General features: G+C 40.8%; 1 protein-coding gene across 1 annotated transcript in view; it reads right to left on the bottom strand.

Annotated features, from left to right (window-relative positions):
- LOC138979355 (exosome complex component MTR3-like) overlaps positions 1-17,393 on the bottom strand; it is a 38,519-nt gene that overhangs the window by 12,374 nt on the left and 8,752 nt on the right. The window contains exon 3 of the mRNA XM_070352044.1: positions 2,275-2,353. Within this exon, the coding sequence (XP_070208145.1) occupies positions 2,275-2,353 (79 nt within the window). The remainder of the gene's footprint in view (positions 1-2,274; positions 2,354-17,393) is intronic.

Below are 17,393 nucleotides of genomic sequence, written 5' to 3'. Positions count from 1 at the left end.
ATCAAGTCTTTATGTCTGACAAACACAGGTAACAGTTATCAAGTCTCCATGTCTGACAAACACAGGTAATATTCATCAAGTCTCTATGTCTGACTAACAGGTAACAGTTATCAAGTCTCTATGTCTGACAAACACAGGTAACAGTTATCAAGTCTCCATGTCTGACAAACACAGGTAACAGTTACTAAGTTTCCATGTCTGACAAACACAGGTAATAGTTATTAAGTTTCCATGTCTGACAAACACAGGTAACAGTTATCACGTCTCTATGTCTGACAAACACAGGTAACAGTTATCACGTCTCCATGTCTGACAAACACAGGTAATAGTTATTAAGTTTCCATGTCTGACAAACACAGGAAACAGTTATCACGTCTCTATGTCTGACAAACACAGGTAACAGTTATCAAGTCTCCATGTCTGACAAACACAGGTAACAGTTATCAAGTCTCTATGTCTGACAAACACAGGTAACAGTTATTAAGTTTCCATGTCTGACAAACACAGGTAACAGTTATCAAGTCTTTATGTCAGACAAACACAGGTAACAGTTATCAAGTCTCCATGTCTGACAAACACAGGTAACAGTTATTAAGTTTCCATGTCTGACAAACACAGGTAATATTCATCAAGTCTCTATGTCTGACAAACACAGGTAACAGTTATCAAGTCTCTATGTCTGACAAACACAGGTAACAGTTATCAAGTCTTTATGTCTGACAAACACAGGTAACAGTTATCAAGTCTCCATGTCTGACAAACACAGGTAATATTCATCAAGTCTCTATGTCTGACTAACAGGTAACAGTTATCAAGTCTCTATGTCTGACAAACACAGGTAACAGTTATCAAGTCTCCATGTCTGACAAACACAGGTAACAGTTACTAAGTTTCCATGTCTGACAAACACAGGTAATAGTTATTAAGTTTCCATGTCTGACAAACACAGGTAACAGTTATCACGTCTCTATGTCTGACAAACACAGGTAACAGTTATCACGTCTCCATGTCTGACAAACACAGGTAATAGTTATTAAGTTTCCATGTCTGACAAACACAGGAAACAGTTATCACGTCTCTATGTCTGACAAACACAGGTAACAGTTATCAAGTCTCCATGTCTGACAAACACAGGTAACAGTTATCAAGTCTCTATGTCTGACAAACACAGGTAACAGTTATTAAGTTTCCATGTCTGACAAACACAGGTAACAGTTATCAAGTCTCTATGTCTGACAAACACAGGTAACAGTTATCAAGTCTCTATGTCTGACAAACACAGGTAACAGTTATTAAGTTTCCATGTCTGACAAACACAGGTAATATTCATCAAGTCTCTATGTCTGACAAACACAGGTAACAGTTATCAAGTCTCTATGTCTGACAAACACAGGTAACAGTTATTAAGTTTCCATGTCTGACAAACACAGGTAACAGTTATCAAGTCTCTATGTCTGACAAACACAGGTAACAGTTATCAAGTCTCCATGTCTGACAAACACAGGTAACAGTTATCAAGTCTCTATGTCTGACAAACACAGGTAACAGTTATCAAGTCTCTATGTCTGACAAACACAGGTAACAGTTATTAAGTTTCCATGTCTGACAAACACAGGTAATATTCATCAAGTCTCTATGTCTGACAAACACAGGTAACAGTTATCAAGTCTCTATGTCTGACAAACACAGGTAACAGTTATTAAGTTTCCATGTCTGACAAACACAGGTAATATTCATCAAGTCTCTATGTCTGACAAACACAGGTAACAGTTATCAAGTCTCCATGTCTGACAAACACAGGTAACAGTTATTAAGTTTCCATGTCTGACAAACACAGGTAACAGTTATTAAGTTTCCATGTCTGACAAACACAGGTAACAGTTATCAAGTCTCCATGTCTGACAAACACAGGTAACAGTTATTAAGTTTCCATGTCTGACAAACACAGGTAATATTCATCAAGTCTCCATATCTGACAAACACAGGTAACAGTTATTAAGTCTCCATGTCTGACAAACACAGGTAATAGTCATCAAGTCTCCATGTCTGACAAACACAGGTAACAGTTACATCACAGTATAAACCTTTCAAAGAGAAAAGCCATCACAGTATAAACCTTTCAGAGAAGAGAAAAGCCATCACAGTATAAACCTTTCAGAGAAGAGAAAAGCCATCACAGTATAAACCTTTCAGAGAAGAGAAAAGCCATCACAGTATAAACCTTTCAGAGAAGAGAAAAGCCATCAAAGTATAAACCTTTCAGGCACAACTTACACTGCGCACACCACTTTTGTTTTGTCCAACTCTGCGAAAGCTGAACCCTTGGCCTGACTGATGAGGCCTGCCTTCAAAACTGAAACAAATCAACACGCTACACGTTGAGCAGGCTAGATTATGAAACAAATCAACACGCTACATGTTGAGCAGGCTAGATTATGAGGCCTGCCTTCAAAACTGAAACAAATCAACACGCTACACGTTGAGCAGGCTAGATTATGAGGCCTAAACTGAAACAAATCAACACGCTACATGTTGAGCAGGCTAGATTATGAGGCCTGCCTTCAAAACTGAAACAAATCAACACGTTACACGTTGAGCAGGCTAGATAATGAGGCCTGCCTTCAAAACTGAAACAAATCAACACGCTACACGTTGATCCAGTTTGAGCTAAGCTTCTGTAGACCTTCGGTCACATCTCAGACAGTTATCACTATCAGAAGTACAGCGAAATGTGTGCCTCTTTTGTCAACACTAATTTTCTGTATATGTCAGATTAGCTGCCTGTCTGCGTGCCTCTTTTGTCAACACTAATTGTCTGTAGATGTCAGATTAGCTGCCTGTCTGCGTGTATCTTTTGTCAACACTAATTGTCTGTAGATGTCAGATTAGCTGCCTGTCTGCGTGTATCTTTTGTCAACACTAATTTTCTGTAGATGTCAGATTAGCTGCCTGTCTGCGTGTATCTTTTGTCAACACTAATTGTCTGTAGATGTCAGATTAGCTGCCTGTCTGCGTGTATCTTTTGTCAACACTAATTGTCTGTAGATGTCAGATGAGCTGCCTGTCTGCGTGTATCTTTTGTCAACACTAATTGTCTGTAGATGTCAGATGAGCTGCCTGTCTGCGTGTATCTTTTGTCAACACTAATTTTCTGTAGATGTCAGATGAGCTGCCTGTCTGCGTGTATCTTTTGTCAACACTAATTTTCTGTAGATGTCAGATGAGCTGCCTGTCTGCGTGTATCTTTTGTCAACACTAATTTTCTGTAGATGTCAGATTAGCTGCCTGTCTGCGTGTATCTTTTGTCAACACTAATTGTCTGTAGATGTCAGATGAGCTGCCTGTCTGCGTGTATCTTTTGTCAACACTAATTTTCTGTAGATGTCAGATTAGCTGCCTGTCTGCGTGTATCTTTTGCTATAAAGTGGAAAACAAGGAAGGTCTGTAAGTTTTACGACCCTCCAATTTAAGACTCTCTGTTTTAGATTTAAGACCTTGACTTTCTTCTCAGACTTCTGTTGATAACCTCTGTAAATCTACTCCTCTTCTCAGACTTCTGTTCATAACCTCTGTAAATCTACTCCTCTTCTCAGACTTCTGTTCATAACCTCTGTAAATCTACTCCTCTTCTAAGACTTCTGTTCATAACCTCTGTAAATCTACTCCTCTTCTCAGACTTCTGTTCATAACCTCTGTAAATCTACTCCTCTTCTCAGACTTCTGTTCATAACCTCTGTAAATCTACTCCTCTTCTCAGACTTCTGTTGATAACCTCTGTAAATCTACTCCTCTTCTCAGACTTCTGTTGATAACCTCTGTAAATCTACTCCTCTTCTCAGACTTCTGTTGATAACCTCTGTAAATCTACTCCTCTTCTCAGACTTCTGTTGATAACCTCTGTAAATCTACTCCTCTTCTCAGACTTCTGTTCATAACCTCTGTAAATCTACTCCTCTTCTCAGACTCCCTCCCCTTTAAGACCGGAATTTCTCAGATTGTTGGAGGTCTTAAAAGGGGGTTCCACCGTTAGGGTTAGGGTTAGCACTAACCGTAGTCGCACTCAGGTTGTAAATTCACTGACACTAGAGATGGACTGTTACACATGTCGTATGCATAAAGAGCGATTACTTCCCTTTGGTTATTTGATATAGAGATAGACTGTTCAGCGCTGATGTTTATAGCGGCATTCTTTGTCCTGTAAACATGTGAAATAATTCCTAACGAGGATTATTTCTTATTTTACACAGACTGTCTGTGGTGGCATTTGTCTTACCATTTAAGAGGTGACTAAAGTAAAAGGGACACAACTGCACTTATTATTTTGACATGTATTTCAGTGGGTTACTTCCCTTGGCTTAAATTAACTACTTTTCGTCAGGTTTGGGTAATTGCAATTATCAAGTTATAAAATAGAAGTAGTGATGAGAAAATTATCAGAAGTATCTGAAAGTCATTGGTTACATTTAAGGAATATTTAGATGTTGAAATTACATTTTTAACTATGAAGATATATTACTTATGATGAAACCACCTTCCAACTTTTTGAGTTCCCATGTCTGGAAGTGGGGTTTCTCTCTTTTTGATGGATCATGTTCTGAGAGAGATGGCACCGGCTTCGGGTGGCCAGAACATGGGGCTTAAAGTGCTCCTAATTCAGGTAAGAGACTGAAAATACTGTTGGAGATGATCACACAAACCGTTTACTTGTATTTCTATGCAAAGATAAATCATGGATGAATAATATTGAAGATGATTCCAGTAGATAGAAAATGGTATATGTCATTGTCTGTTGTGTGGCCATGTGGTCTTGAGTTTGGGAAAAACCTGTGTGAGGTATCGGAAAGAGTTCTGTGGTTTGAAATGTTATGTTTGTAATTTGTATCAAGTTTCTCTGTTGGTTACTATTTGTATTTGTCACTTTATGAGGGGAGAAAATACATGTTGAGGAGTCTGATTTTGACTGATGGAGTTGGGACTTATGGGACTGTTTTGATGGAGTGGAATCACATTTGTGTTAGTGTAAGAACTTGAGGCATTAAGTGTTTTGGTTCTTCTGTGAGTGGTGTATTTTTAATTCATCACTAGTGGACGTAGTGACGTTTTGATTTGACTTTGTTGCACTTAGTCATATGCAACTCAAAACACAACTTCTTGTCCATGTTTAAAAGAAAGTTGTTATCATAGATGGTGATTGAACATTTTCTTATTAATGTTGATTCCTATGTCGTACGTCACATGACATACTTTTCAGTTCTAAAGCGCTCAAGTTTTGTCATCAGTCATAAGAGTTTGTCTCGTTTTGTATTTGTATTCTAATCCTATGTTCTTATTGTCAGGTTGTTTACTATTTACATTTGTTTTGTTATAGTGTGTTTATGAGTGTTATGCATTGTATTTTCAGGGGCACTTTTCCTACCTCCCCTTCAGAGCTGCCATGCTTTGTTAAGTGTTTTAGTTTATGTTTTTTCCTCAAGTCTTTAGTTTAGCTAATAGTTATTGTTTTTTACCGAAGTTGTGTATAAGAAAAGAAGTGTTAGTGTTAGTGAAAGTGAATAAAAGGTAATAAATGTTTAAAGGTAAATTACAGTGTGTTGCCTTGACGACTGTGTAGTAGTGAAAGTTGTTTGAGTGTTGATGTCGTGAAAGAGTAAAACTCAGTCTTTGTAGAGTAGACTTTTTTCTAAGAAATCTCTTTTCCCGAACCCGACCTTATGTCCACTTAATACATTCCGGCGAAGTGACAAGGTTTAAATAAAATTTGGCAATACGACTACTTGTAGTATTGGCAAGGTTTACATTTTGGCGCCCAATAAGGGACTGAGATAGTGAGAGAGAAAAAAGTAAAGACTGGAATAGTGGAAAATAAATGACTCAATTGTTTTTGTTTCAACTATTTTTTGTAATTTTAACTGTAAGATAAGGGTAAGAGGAAAACACATAACTAAGCATGATGGAAAGGCGAGAGACGAGGAGAGAGCGACAGGATGCTGGAGAGCGACAGCTGAGCCGATGCAGAGGAGAGATGACGAAGAGAGATGAGCTGGATGACACCGCTGAGACGACACTGTTGCCAGGAAGAAAGTCACGGATTTCAGTGACCTTGAGTGCTGTGGATTTTTGACCAGATGTGACTGACTTTTTTTAGTCATGTTGTGGAGAGTTACCACATTTAGTGGCTTGGTTGATTTTGGGTGGTGATAATTCTTTCATCATAAATGGACGCTCGAAAGTATAGTTTTGATTTGACCTAGTTGTACTTGGTCGCGATATAATCCTAACAAAACTTTTTGTCTATTTTTCCATGTTCTCACAGTTTTGGCATTGTGATCTGAACCGAGTTTTCTTGTCAGGACGATTCCTGCCTTGAGTTTCACTATATGTTTGAACACTTCAGTCATTGGGTGCTACAGTATTTTTTGTCACAGGAGTTGCAGTGATTTTTGTTTTGTCAATTTGTGATTGTATGACAAATAGGAGTGTCTTACTATTGTAATAGCTGTTGGCATACTGGAGTCATGTTGAAAAAATGTTGTTCGGAGTGAATAGGAACATTTTTTGATTTTTGGAAATGTTTGCCTGTTACTGCACTATATGAACTCCATTATAGAAAATTGTCTGGGCCTCTAAATAGTTCAGTACTTGAAGGTCATCGGGTTTTTGGGTTTAACTCCGTTGCTACCGTTCCCACTCTTTTTTGTTAACTCTGGAAGCTTCAAGATGTTGATTGTTTAGCTTTTTGAGGCATGGAAATGATAAGTGTTAACAACTTGTTCATTTCTGCAGTTAATTCAGGTTGATTTGTCAGTAATTTGAGATTGTTGTGTGGAGTAGAAGAAGATTGAAGTATTTGTTTTATGTGGATTGTTGATGGTTGTAAAGAAATGGAACATAGGAATTGTATTGAGATAAGGGGAATCACCACGCGAACTGAGATTATTAGTCTGCACAGTTGCTTTGTTAACTGTCAGCTTTTGAGAGATGTAATTCCGAGTGGTTACTGGTTACATCAAGAGTAATTTGAGACATCACGTGAATGTCTTAGATTTTCTGTAAGGTGATTATGCTTAAAGCTAGTCACTAAATGGATGAAGTATAGTTTCGATTGACTCTGCTTGTAGCTGTGTCTGAATTAGTCGTAACATAACTTCTTGTCCATTATTGAGGAATTTTGTTATCACAGACAAGTGGGGCTGTGGTTTAGACAATATTTCTGGTTGGGTTGGATTCCATATATCATGTATTACATGATATGATATTCCTATTGTATTCCATTCTTCAATCATAACAAGAGCATTGCATTGTTTTAGTAATAGTATTGTGTTGTATTATGTTATGTTCTTTTTGTTTTGTTCTATGGTGTTTCTTTGACTTTGTGACAAGTGGAAGCGACAGATATTTTGGAAACAGGGATTTGCAAACAAGTTGCAATGAGCTTTGGAACTAGGAAAAACAAACAAGAAGGTTTGGACTGCCGAGTGCAGTATAATGTGTTTTTGTCATTGTGAAATTCATTGAAGCAGTGCAGAGGTAGTGTGGGTGTGTCTTGAGAGTCGAGTCAATGAATGTAGCTAAGCTGTGCCGGCGCACTTAGTTATATTTCTAATTGATTTGTATGTCTTGTGACAAGAGTGTGGTATTGGTTATGACGCATGGACGCATGTTGATTTTCTAAATATTCACTGTTGAAATAATGATTATTATGTTTTAACCTTGTTAAAAGTACTTTGTCTTGATTGGGTGTTGAGAGGAGGCACTGGACAAAGTTTTTGTTGATTCATGGTGAAAGGGAGATAATTTGGGTGTTGGTCAATTTTGGAAACTTGTGTTTAACTTAGAAGATTGACAGTAGGTGTGTCATGTGTACCGGTTTAATTTTTTCTAGTCTTTTTATGCCAAGTGTTGATCGTCTTCCTTTTCAATTTCGTTGATAAACCTTGGGTTTATTGGTTAGACTGTCGCTTTAGATGGAGTGAGAGATGGAAATTGTTTTGTTGGCTATGTGCGTTTCTGGAATATGAAGTTCATAACTAAACAGCTAATGGGATGTGTTTCAGCACTATTCTTTTAGTTAGACTTGGGTCGTAGACATGCACCGGTTGTCTTTTAAGACACTTTTTGTTAACACACGAGAGATTAGCCATGTCGAGTTGAGATATTCAACGACAATGTTTTTTAGTTTTTGAAATGTTTACATGATTACTAGTGTTAGTAATAAGGAAACATTTTCTTTGGAGGGGTGTATGTAAACATGTGAAATAATTCCTAACGAGGATTATTTCTTATTTTACACAGACTGTCTGTGGTGGCATTTGTCTTACCATTTAAGAGGTGACTAAAGTAAAAGGGACACAACTGCACTTATTATTTTGACATGTATTTCAGTGGGTTACTTCCCTTGACTTAAATTAACTACTTTTCGTCAGGTTTGGGTAATTGCAATTATCAAGTTATAAAATAGAAGTAGTGATGAGAAAATTATCAGAAGTATCTGAAAGTCATTGGTTACATTTAAGGAATATTTAGATGTTGAAATTACATTTTTAACTATGAAGATATATTACTTATGATGAAACCACCTTCCAACTTTTTGAGTTCCCATGTCTGGAAGTGGGGTTTCTCTCTTTTTGATGGATCATGTTCTGAGAGAGATGGCACCGGCTTCGGGTGGCCAGAACATGGGGCTTAAAGTGCTCCTAATTCAGGTAAGAGACTGAAAATACTGTTGGAGATGATCACACAAACCGTTTACTTGTATTTCTATGCAAAGATAAATCATGGATGAATAATATTGAAGATGATTCCAGTAGATAGAAAATGGTATATGTCATTGTCTGTTGTGTGGCCATGTGGTCTTGAGTTTGGGAAAAACCTGTGTGAGGTATCGGAAAGAGTTCTGTGGTTTGAAATGTTATGTTTGTAATTTGTATCAAGTTTCTCTGTTGGTTACTATTTGTATTTGTCACTTTATGAGGGGAGAAAATACATGTTGAGGAGTCTGATTTTGACTGATGGAGTTGGGACTTATGGGACTGTTTTGATGGAGTGGAATCACATTTGTGTTAGTGTAAGAACTTGAGGCATTAAGTGTTTTGGTTCTTCTGTGAGTGGTGTATTTTTAATTCATCACTAGTGGACGTAGTGACGTTTTGATTTGACTTTGTTGCACTTAGTCATATGCAACTCAAAACACAACTTCTTGTCCATGTTTAAAAGAAAGTTGTTATCATAGATGGTGATTGAACATTTTCTTATTAATGTTGATTCCTATGTCGTACGTCACATGACATACTTTTCAGTTCTAAAGCGCTCAAGTTTTGTCATCAGTCATAAGAGTTTGTCTCGTTTTGTATTTGTATTCTAATCCTATGTTCTTATTGTCAGGTTGTTTACTATTTACATTTGTTTTGTTATAGTGTGTTTATGAGTGTTATGCATTGTATTTTCAGGGGCACTTTTCCTACCTCCCCTTCAGAGCTGCCATGCTTTGTTAAGTGTTTTAGTTTATGTTTTTTCCTCAAGTCTTTAGTTTAGCTAATAGTTATTGTTTTTTACCGAAGTTGTGTATAAGAAAAGAAGTGTTAGTGTTAGTGAAAGTGAATAAAAGGTAATAAATGTTTAAAGGTAAATTACAGTGTGTTGCCTTGACGACTGTGTAGTAGTGAAAGTTGTTTGAGTGTTGATGTCGTGAAAGAGTAAAACTCAGTCTTTGTAGAGTAGACTTTTTTCTAAGAAATCTCTTTTCCCGAACCCGACCTTATGTCCACTTAATACATTCCGGCGAAGTGACAAGGTTTAAATAAAATTTGGCAATACGACTACTTGTAGTATTGGCAAGGTTTACAGTCCGTACATTTGTTTCTGATGGAAGAAACAATTCTATCACAGGCCTTCAACAGCACTGTGCCCCTGGCAATGTGTGTGTGTGGTGTGTGTGTTTTGGCATGTGTGTGTGTTTTGGCGTGTGTGTGTGTGTTTTGGCGTGTGTGTGTGTGTTTTGGCGTGTGTGTGTGTGTTTTGGCGTGTGTGTTTGTGTTTTGGCATGTGTGTGTGTGTTTTGGCATGTGTGTGTGTTTTGGCGTGTGTGTGTGTGTTTTGGCGTGTGTGTGTGTTTTGGCGTGTGTGTGTGTTTTGGCGTGTGTGTGTTTTGGCGTGTGTGTGTGTGTTTTGGCGTGTGTGTGTGTGTGTTTTGGCGTGTGTGTGTGTTTTGGCATGTGTGTGTGTGTTTTGGCATGTGTGTGTGTGTGTTTTGGCATGTGTGTGTGTGTGTTTTGGCGTGTGTGTGTGTTTTGGCGTGTGTGTGTGTGTGTTTTGGCGTGTGTGTGTGTTTTGGCGTGTGTGTGTGTGTTTTGGCATGTGTGTGTGTGTTTTGGCATGTGTGTGTGTTTTGGCATGTGTGTGTGTGTTTTGGCGTGTGTGTGTTTTGGTGTGTGTGTGTGTGTGTTTTGGCGTGTGTGTGTGTGTTTTGGCGTGTGTGTGTGTGTTTTGGCATGTGTGTGTGTGTTTTGGCATGTGTGTGTGTGTTTTGGCATGTGTGTGTGTTTTGGCGTGTGTGTGTGTGTTTTGGCGTGTGTGTGTGTTTTGGCGTGTGTGTGTTTTGGCGTGTGTGTGTGTGTTTTGGCGTGTGTTTGTGTTTTGGCATGTGTGTGTGTTTTGGCATGTGTGTGTGTGTTTTGGCGTGTGTGTGTGTGTTTTGGCGTGTGTGTGTGTTTTGGCGTGTGTGTGTGTTTTGGCATGTGTGTGTGTGTTTTGGCGTGTGTGTGTGTGTTTTGGCATGTGTGTGTGTGTTTTGGCGTGTGTGTGGGTGTTTTGGCGTGTGTGTTTTGGCATGTGTGTGTGTTTTGGCATGTGTGTGTGTGTTTTGGCATGTGTGTGTGTGTTTTGGCGTGTGTGTGGGTGTTTTGGCGTGTGTGTTTTGGCGTGTGTGTGTGTTTTGGTGTGTGTGTGTGTTTTGGCGTGTGTGTGTGTGTTTTGGCGTGTGTGTGTGTTTTGGCGCGTGTGTGTGTTTTGGCGTGTGTGTGTGTTTTGGCGTGTGTGTGGGTGTTTTGGCGTGTGTGTTTTGGCATGTGTGTGTGTGTTTTGGCATGTGTGTGTGTGTTTTGGCGTGTGTGTGGGTGTTTTGGCGTGTGTGTGTGTGTTTTGGCGTGTGTGTGTGTTTTGGCGTGTGTGTGTGTTTTGGTGTGTGTGTGTGTTTTGGCGTGTGTGTGTGTGTTTTGGCGTGTGTGTGTGTTTTGGCGTGTGTGTGTGTTTTGGCGTGTGTGTGTGTTTTGGCGTGTGTGTGTGTGTTTTGGCGTGTGTGTGTGTTTTGGCGTGTGTGTGTGTGTTTTGGCGTGTGTGTGTGCTTTGGCGTGTGTGTGTGTGTTTTGGCGTGTGTGTGTGTTTTGGCGTGTGTGTGTGTTTTGGCGTGTGTGTGTGTGTTTTGGCGTGTGTGTGTGTTTTGGCATGTGTGTGTGTTTTGGCATGTGTGTGTGTTTTGGCATGTGTGTGTGTGTTTTGGCGTGTGTGTGGGTGTTTTGGCGTGTGTGTTTTGGCATGTGTGTGTGTGTTTTGGCGTGTGTGTGTGTGTTTTGGCATGTGTGTGTGTGTTTTGGCGTGTGTGTGGGTGTTTTGGCGTGTGTGTGTGTGTTTTGGCGTGTGTGTGTGTTTTGGCGTGTGTGTGTGTTTTGGTGTGTGTGTGTGTTTTGGCGTGTGTGTGTGTGTTTTGGCGTGTGTGTGTGTTTTGGCGTGTGTGTGTGTTTTGGCGTGTGTGTGTGTTTTGGCGTGTGTGTGGGTGTTTTGGCGTGTGTGTTTTGGCATGTGTGTGTGTGTTTTGGCATGTGTGTGTGTGTTTTGGCGTGTGTGTGGGTGTTTTGGCGTGTGTGTGTGTGTTTTGGCGTGTGTGTGTGTTTTGGCGTGTGTGTGTGTTTTGGTGTGTGTGTGTGTTTTGGCGTGTGTGTGTGTGTTTTGGCGTGTGTGTGTGTTTTGGCGTGTGTGTGTGTTTTGGCGTGTGTGTGTGTTTTGGCGTGTGTGTGTGTGTTTTGGCGTGTGTGTGTGTTTTGGCGTGTGTGTGTGTGTTTTGGCGTGTGTGTGTGTTTTGGCGTGTGTGTGTGTGTTTCGGCGTGTGTGTGTGTTTTGGCGTGTGTGTGTGTTTTGGCGTGTGTGTGTGTGTTTTGGCATGTGTGTGTGTTTTGGCATGTGTGTGTGTGTTTTGGCGTGTGTGCAAACAAAACAGCCTTGAAGTCCACTGACTGCTTCAGTCTTGGTTACCATGCTTTCCACTGTCACTGACTGCTTCAGTCTTGGTTACCATGCTTTCCACTGTCACTGACTGCTTCAGTCTTGGTTACCATGCTTTCCACTGTCACTGACTGCTTCAGTCTTGGTTACCATGCTTTCCACTGTCACTGACTGCTTCAGTCTTGGTTACCATGCTTTCCACTGTCACTGACTGCTTCAGTCTTGGTTACCATGCTTTCCACTTGTCATCATGGATTGACTTTTTTTTACATTTCTTGTTTCCTTACAAGTTACAATAATTTACATTATTAAACTAAAGAAATTGAAAAAAAAGCAATTACACCCAAACACGGTTCTAAGCAAAATTTCAAGTGAAGGTGGTACTGTATTAAAATTGTATTAAAATTGACACTGTATTGTATTTATATAGAAACTAAAGCTGAAGGGCATTGAAGAAATAATACATAGAATCTATGAATGGCTCATACTGATAGTGAAACTCAAACCCCCTTTTACTACCTTAAAAAAAATCTACGAAAATTGATCCGGTCCTAAAAGGGAGGGAGCAGTAACTTGGAGGTTAATTCACAGACACTATGAATAGAAAATACAGTCAAACACGCTTAAGCCAAACTCACCCGGGGAATGAAAAATCGTTTTGCTAATCCGAGTTTGTGCATATCCGAGTTCGGATAAGCCAAACCTTTTCCGAGAAATTACCCTGCAGTTCGGCTTAAGCGAGTTTTTTTCAGGATAAGTTGTAAAATCACTAGGAATGTTTCTCTCGCTATCTCTCTCTCTCTCTGCGTGGTGTGTGTGTGTGTGTGTGTGTGTGTGTGTGTGTGTGTGTGTGTGTGTGTGTGTGTGTGTGTGTGTGTGTGTGTGTGTGTGTGTGTTTAAATGAATGAGATCAAAACAGTGACAAGTTACAAGTGCGTTCTTCCGTGGGGCTTTATTAATACCTCAAAGCCAACTGTAAAAATAAATGGTGAAAACAGTGACACATCTCAGAAACAAAACCAAAGATTCCACAAGCAACTACAGTCGAACCCACTTAAAACGAACACGCTAGTTACGAATTTTGACTTATAACGTATTAGTTTTAAGTTCCCAACTGAATACCTCTTTCTTCATGCTTAAAAAAAATGCTTGAAACGAATTCTTTGTAACGAATTTATGCTTATAACGAGCACTTTTTGGATTCCCAAGCATGCATAATGTCTGTAATTTACTCACGCTTATGGCGAAATCTTTAAACTCGTCCCGAGATCGACATATCACATCATTTGCATAACGAACCCCTCTTTTAACAAACACGTTTTCATCGCCCCAGAGCCGCTTTGTCTCTAAAAGTCACAAGGCTACAAGGATCTGCGTGTGAGGCGAGGTCAAAGGCAGGTCCATTGTGATGGCTGGGTGGCCTTCTTTATAGACACTGACCTTCTTCCCAGGGGTCATTGACAATGACCCCAGTTTTAGCTATGAGAGGTGGTTCCCCTTTCATATGAGAGAGGAAACACTTCCTGCACCCGGGTCAGTGACCGAGTTTAACCTATGGGGAGTTTAATCTATGGGGCGGTCTCTTTGATGTCTTGAGAGGAAACTTGACCAGGGTAGTACATATGCACCAGAACTGGTGGACACCATGAAATCGGAGATTGATCAGAATGTACATGCTTTTACACGACTTTTTAAATTTTACTTCTAAAATTGTGACAGTAAAAAAATCAATCAATTCTCTTAATGCGAATTTCGGTTAAGACGAACTTATTTCCCGATCCCCAGTGATTCGTCTTAAGCGAGTTCGACTGTACGCTTTTGTTAAAAGGATTCCAAGTAAATCATAATAAATGTAATGTTTAATAAAACCCTCTCCATTAAAGAAAGAAAAAAAACAAAATTAGACAATTTGTGTCTGTAGTCATAAATCAAGATCAAATCTCCGTAAACATAGATTGTAGGCAAATGTTTTGTTTCGCTGCATGTTTATTGTGGTTTGATCTTCACCACTCGCTCAAAATGAGCACATACATTCCTCAGGTAGATTTGCTCTTCACAAAGATCTCTTCCTTCGATTGGAAAAAGAGGTTTGTATGAAAGCCACTCGTTTTTGAACACTGCAACAGTTGTTTGGAACATGCTGGCAGCCGCAAGGATTTCAACGTTGGACCCCCAAGAGTTAGGTCTGAGGGTGTTGGCAAGAAGATGATTGCCAATACTGGTGCCCACATAGCCTGAGAATGGTTTCTCGTTCTGCAGCATGAAGTCGATGAGTTTGGCACGAATTTCTTCGTGGAGGTCCTGTGTGCCACACACTTCCAGACTAAGTGCACGATAAAAACAATTCCCGTCCCCAACTATTGTGTCTACCTGAAGGGGGTCTGTAAGCAGCTCAGAGCGAGATCTTTCAGGTAGATCACACAACAACGGAAGACCATGGAGTCTCGACTGTTCCTGTCGCCAGGCACGGTTTGTTGGCACAAATGCCTCTCTCTTAGCCGCTTCTTGGAAAGTGATCTGCACCTCATCAGTCTCTTCTTCAGCCGAATCAGTTACAAAGCTTTCTTCATCCACTTAAGTTTCATAGCTGTATTCCTCCCTCTCAGTTGTGTAGCTGTCATTCTCCATTCCTGTTCCTCCCATGTCTTCGAATTCTTCCTTCTCAGTTGTGAAGCTGTATTCCTCCGTGTCAGACATGTAATTGTCATTTTTTGCCCAAGCGTCTCCCAGGCAGCTGTCTTGTTCTACGAACTTCAGTTTCTTTACTTCCTGGTGCGCTGTACTCCTTCTCAGAACACTCACCATCTGCGTCAGACATACTTGCATGTTTTGTCATGTCTCTGTCGCATGGTGTCTCATCAGACTCACCCTCTTCTTTACCTTAATCATCACAACAGCGCCCATCATCTCGGTCTTGTTGGGTTTCATCCGGCAAGTCTTTCTGTTCAGTTTTCTGGAAGAATTGCGGGATAGTTGTCCGAGTCCCCACATTAATGAGATGCTTGTGTAAGGTTTCTTTGAATGATGTCAATGCCTGTGAGACAGGATCCCCCGGCACAAACACTTGCATGCAGTAGAGATCAACTTTTTGGAGGGACTCCAGCAAGTCTTTCCGGCTGATGATGGGTGTAGGGTCTGCCTCGTCGTCACTGTTCTGCTCGGTTGTTTCTTCACCCACGGACCAGGACATGTCAGACATCTGGACATCCTCGTCCACGTTGACATACTCTTCGACGTCTATGTCAAACTCTGCCAAAAATCTGTCTCTAAGTGACTGGGGAATCGCGCTGTCATCATCCGAGTTGAACGAACTGTCGTGACTTGGAGTCACTGGATCGAAATTTGCTTTTCGAAAGCAGTTGGCGATGGTTCTTGTTGTAACGTGTCCCCATGCTTGCTTCAGAGTAGTCAAGGCATCAAGAAGAGTGATTTGGAAGTCTCCACTTGGTAGTATAGTCCAGAATCAATGTGCGCGATCAATTTCACCACCATCGCTGTTCGATAGTGAACTTTTACGTTTTTGATGATGCCCTGATCTAAGGGCTGAAGTTTACTTGTAGCATTTGGGGCTAGAAATAAGAGTTCGGTTGCTTTCAGTCAAGCTTGCACATTTCTGTCATGAGCAGAACAATTATCCAGCACAAGCAAGACTTTACGGTTTTATGTGTGCATGGAATTGTAAAAATCGATGAGCCATTCGGTGAAGAGCTCTGCTGTTATCCATGCTTTTGCGTTGCCGGTGTATTTCACTGGTGGCGACTTCATGCCCTTGAAGCATCTTGGGTTTTTCGAACGGCCGATTGTGAAAACTGGCAGTTTCTCTGTTCCGTCCATATTTGTTGCCACGAGGAATGTCAATCTTTCTTTCGATTTCTTGCCCCCAAAGCATTTTCTGATTTGAAGGCAAGAGTTCTCTCTGGGAGTAGCTTCCAGAACCCGCTTTCGTCAACATTGCACACGTCTTTTGGGTGGTATGAAGCGATTTTGGGTTTGAGAATCTCCTCCACCCATGCGTTTCATCGACAGCTTTTCTTTCACCGGACATCGTTTTGCACACGATATCGTGTCTTCGTTTAAAGTGATGCGGCCAACCCTCGTTGCATTTCCAGTTTGCATGTCCTAGTTTTCTTGATATTTCTGAGGCTTTTTCCATCAAGATATTACCAGTCATTGGGACATTTGCCGCGCGAGCAGCTGAAAACCATTCGAGAAGGGCCGTGTCAATGCTTTCCTTCTGGCATTTACAGTGTCGTCTCTGTTGACCAGACACTTTTCCAGAGAAAAAGAGCCGTTTATACTTCTACCTATCTCTCATGATACCCGACAGAGTGCTTTTGGGAATCTTGTGCTCTTCGGCAATTGTGGTCTTTCTCTTTGTCGGGTTTGATTCAACCTCATTGATGATGTTGATCTTTTGTTTTAGCGTAAGGGTTCGCGTTTTCGGTTTCTTTGACATTTCTGAATCAGCTTCGATACCTGAAAACACACACACAGGAGCAAGTTATTGGTGTATGACATAACCTAATCACACACACACACGCACACACACACAAATGCGCGCACATTACTGAACGCACAAATCAATGCACGCTCCACTTCGTTCCTGCCCTCCACCCGCCCCCTCCCTCCCCTCCACCCTCACACACACACACAAATGTGCGCGCTTCTATACGCACAGGCCAATGCACGCTCCATCTCTCCCCCCACCCCTCACACATACACACACACGAATTCACACACACACACTGGGAGACTGCATGTTACACACTCCCTCCTCTACACACTCCAAAAGAAACAATCGTGCACGCACAAATCTAAGCCTGAGCTCACATCCTTTCGACTAGCCCATAAACCACGCCCATCGCAAATCTCCCAAGGTTACCTTTCGACCTGCCCCTCCCCTGTGCCCCTCCCTCGGCCATCCCATCTCTCTAACCCTGAACCCACCACCTAATTCACGCACGCAAACTTACCAGTCTTTCTGTCCAAACATTGGCGCCTGCAAAACATGTGGCACACGTCATCAGTTTCCCCGCATACTCAAAAACAGGTGATGTGTTCGTTTCCGTAGGATAGTTATAGCCGTGACGAAATATGTTTATCTTCCTGACGTGTTTTTCAAGCATAAAAAAAACAACCTCTACGACAGTAGTTTGGCTTATTTGTCAAAATCACGTTTG

This window comes from Littorina saxatilis, linkage group LG11, assembly GCF_037325665.1.
Source record: "Littorina saxatilis isolate snail1 linkage group LG11, US_GU_Lsax_2.0, whole genome shotgun sequence".
Classification (NCBI taxonomy): domain Eukaryota; kingdom Metazoa; phylum Mollusca; class Gastropoda; order Littorinimorpha; family Littorinidae; genus Littorina; species Littorina saxatilis.
The sequence above is the reverse complement of the archived record's forward strand: the minus strand, read 5'-3'. Positions and strand labels throughout refer to the sequence as shown.